The sequence below is a fragment of the Arachis ipaensis genome, chromosome B3, assembly GCF_059453495.1.
Source record: "Arachis ipaensis isolate K30076 ecotype BB chromosome B3, ASM5945349v1, whole genome shotgun sequence".
Taxonomy (NCBI): domain Eukaryota; kingdom Viridiplantae; phylum Streptophyta; class Magnoliopsida; order Fabales; family Fabaceae; genus Arachis; species Arachis ipaensis.
Window position 1 is genome coordinate 37,840,554 of NC_142438.1, and position 2,457 is coordinate 37,843,010.

A 2,457-nucleotide genomic window follows, 5' to 3' on the forward strand; every position below is an offset into this window, starting at 1 on the left:
TTATCTGAGGAAATCCTGACTTTCTGTTCTAGGTATCTGGATAATATTGAGACTAGAATCAACCGACCAGGGCGAGTTGATGATGAGCCCGTTGATGTTCTTCATAATTCAGGGGAAAGTATGTTCCCAGCTATTGGAAAAGCATTAGGGGCTGTTTCGCATTTCGAACTCACTCCAATAGAAAAACATCAAGCTCATCGTCATGTGCTAGTCAACTGCGATGCCGTGGTTCCGTTCCTTGAGTAAGTATACGCATGTATTTATAAAACACCAATATAACTCTTTTCTCCCAGTGACTAGTTGGACTAATTTTCTTCTCTCCAATAAAGTACGTTTAGGGAAAAGACAAAGCGAAGCTTGCGTCATCAGACAAGGTCGCAAGCTAAGATAGATAGTGTCGTCCATGCAGAATTTTCTCGGTGGTTCAAGCATCAGGTTGATAGAATACTAACCTGACCAATGTTTTTTTGGCCTGGAAATAGTACTATATGAAAACCGATTTTAATATAAAGCATGAATGTTATGTGGTTTCAGGTTTTTATGGAAAGTACGCCTCAATCGAAAGACCTGCAGTTGCTTGCGTGCGGTCCCATGATTCAGGCCAGACGTTTTGGGGCGTACAATGTTAACGGGTACAAGTTTAGAACTTTAACAAAGGAAAATGGGATGAAAACACAAAATAGTGGAGTATATGTATCATCTAATACAAGAAGTTATGCAAGCATGCGTGACAATAGAGTGGCTGTTGGTGGTGTTCCGTATTACGGAAAAATTGTGGACATAATTGAATTGAATTACAGTTGTTCCTTCACAGTGGTATTGTTCAAATGTGTTTGGGCTGATACCACTACCAGTAGAGGCATCAAACAAGACCATTTGGGGCTTACCAGCGTTAATTTCTCTCGTCCAATACACACTGGTAATCGTGAAGAAGATGAACCGTACATATTGGCATCAGAAGCTCAGCTTGTATACTATGTGGAGGATGAAGTAGCTAAGGATTGGAGTGTTGTAGTTCATGTGAAACCAAGGGATTTGTATGACATGGGAGAAGAGAATGAAGAAGTTGAAGTTGGTTTTTCTCCATAGCCAGGGTTGAACATGTCAGCGGAAGGTGACATTGGAGATTTATTGTTGACAAGGGAGGAAGATATAGAAGACCTCGTAGAAAATGCCTCAGAGAATTTCGATGATGTCACGTAATGCTTTGTATGAAGCATTTTAATGTAATTTAAAAATGATCTTTTTGTCATAAACTAAGTTAAATAAAATCAGCGTTGTACTTTGTTTTCTTTAGTTACTTTATACTTGTGTAGTTTTTTTTTTGCAGATAAATATTTGTGTTATTGTGAATTCTCATGAGTAAACGCAGACTTTTGGTTCTTTCAACGATTTTAATATGAAAAAGTTAGTTTACGTTTGGTCTTTATTCCTTCTACAGTTGACTCTTTTCTTAGGGTTGCATTTTTTATGATCTTGCTATGTATTACGCAATATAATTTCACTAGTGATACGCTTTGAATACAATAGTGAACATAACATGACGATGGAACAGGATTGATAAAAAATGAGGACTTTTCGTCATTCTCTGCAAGCACAACAATTGCTATAGAGCTTCTGTTTAAGAAAATTGCCTTAACTACTAACAAGGGTGATAGTAATTGTTGAAAAGTTGTGTTTAGTTTTAAAATTGTCTTAGCATCTTGTAGTTTAGTTGTTTTTCTAAGTCAGTATTTAATAACTCCAGAGTTCTCAATTCCTTCTATGTATACTCATTCTGTTATGTGCATGTTGATATTTTCAGTCGTACCTGAATATTCTGGAGAAATAGTTCCTGACAGTCTAGACGGAGAAGAGTCTGATTCAGAAGACATTTTAGATGATGTATCCTCTGTCGCAGTTGATAGATCCATGCAGTTTGATCTGAATAAGGTTCCGGATGAAGAGGATGAAACTTTAGAAGACCAACATGATAAACAAGATGATATACATGTTAAGAAAAGGTTCTTTGATCTGAATAAGATGCCATGGTATAGAGATGAAATATCAGATCCTCTGAAACGTGAAGCCCATAGATTCATAACAGAGTTTTTTTCGCCAGGTCAATATGATGTTGGAGAGAAATTTTGATCTTTTATTATAATAGTTACGCTGATTTCCTTAGTTTAATGATTTGGGTCACACTTGTACATGTTTATTCTTGGTTTAGGTTTAGTAAGGCATAACTTCAAAGAGGAGTAACTTTGATGTATGCTATCTAGAACTTTATTTTAACTTCATAAATATCAGAGTTTGATTTTATTTTCTACTTTTACATCCATGATTGAATGCAATTTTTAAATGCCAATAACGTAATCAAGAAAATCTTAGTGGTAAATTTGTTCACATGAGTTAACATATAAAGGTTACAAGTAACTTGTGAATTTTTTATCGTAAACCGAATGTAGAAAACGTGTT

General features: G+C 35.7%; 1 protein-coding gene across 1 annotated transcript; it reads left to right on the forward strand.

The window, feature by feature from the left end:
- The first annotated feature begins 591 nt into the window (after positions 1-591).
- Positions 592-2,130, forward strand: LOC107632948 (uncharacterized). The gene is made up of 2 exons (XM_016336590.2): positions 592-1,075; positions 1,805-2,130. Exons 1-2 carry the CDS (start codon positions 592-594, stop codon positions 2,128-2,130), a joined length of 810 nt encoding a protein of 269 aa, XP_016192076.2.
- The last annotated feature ends 327 nt before the right edge of the window (positions 2,131-2,457 follow it).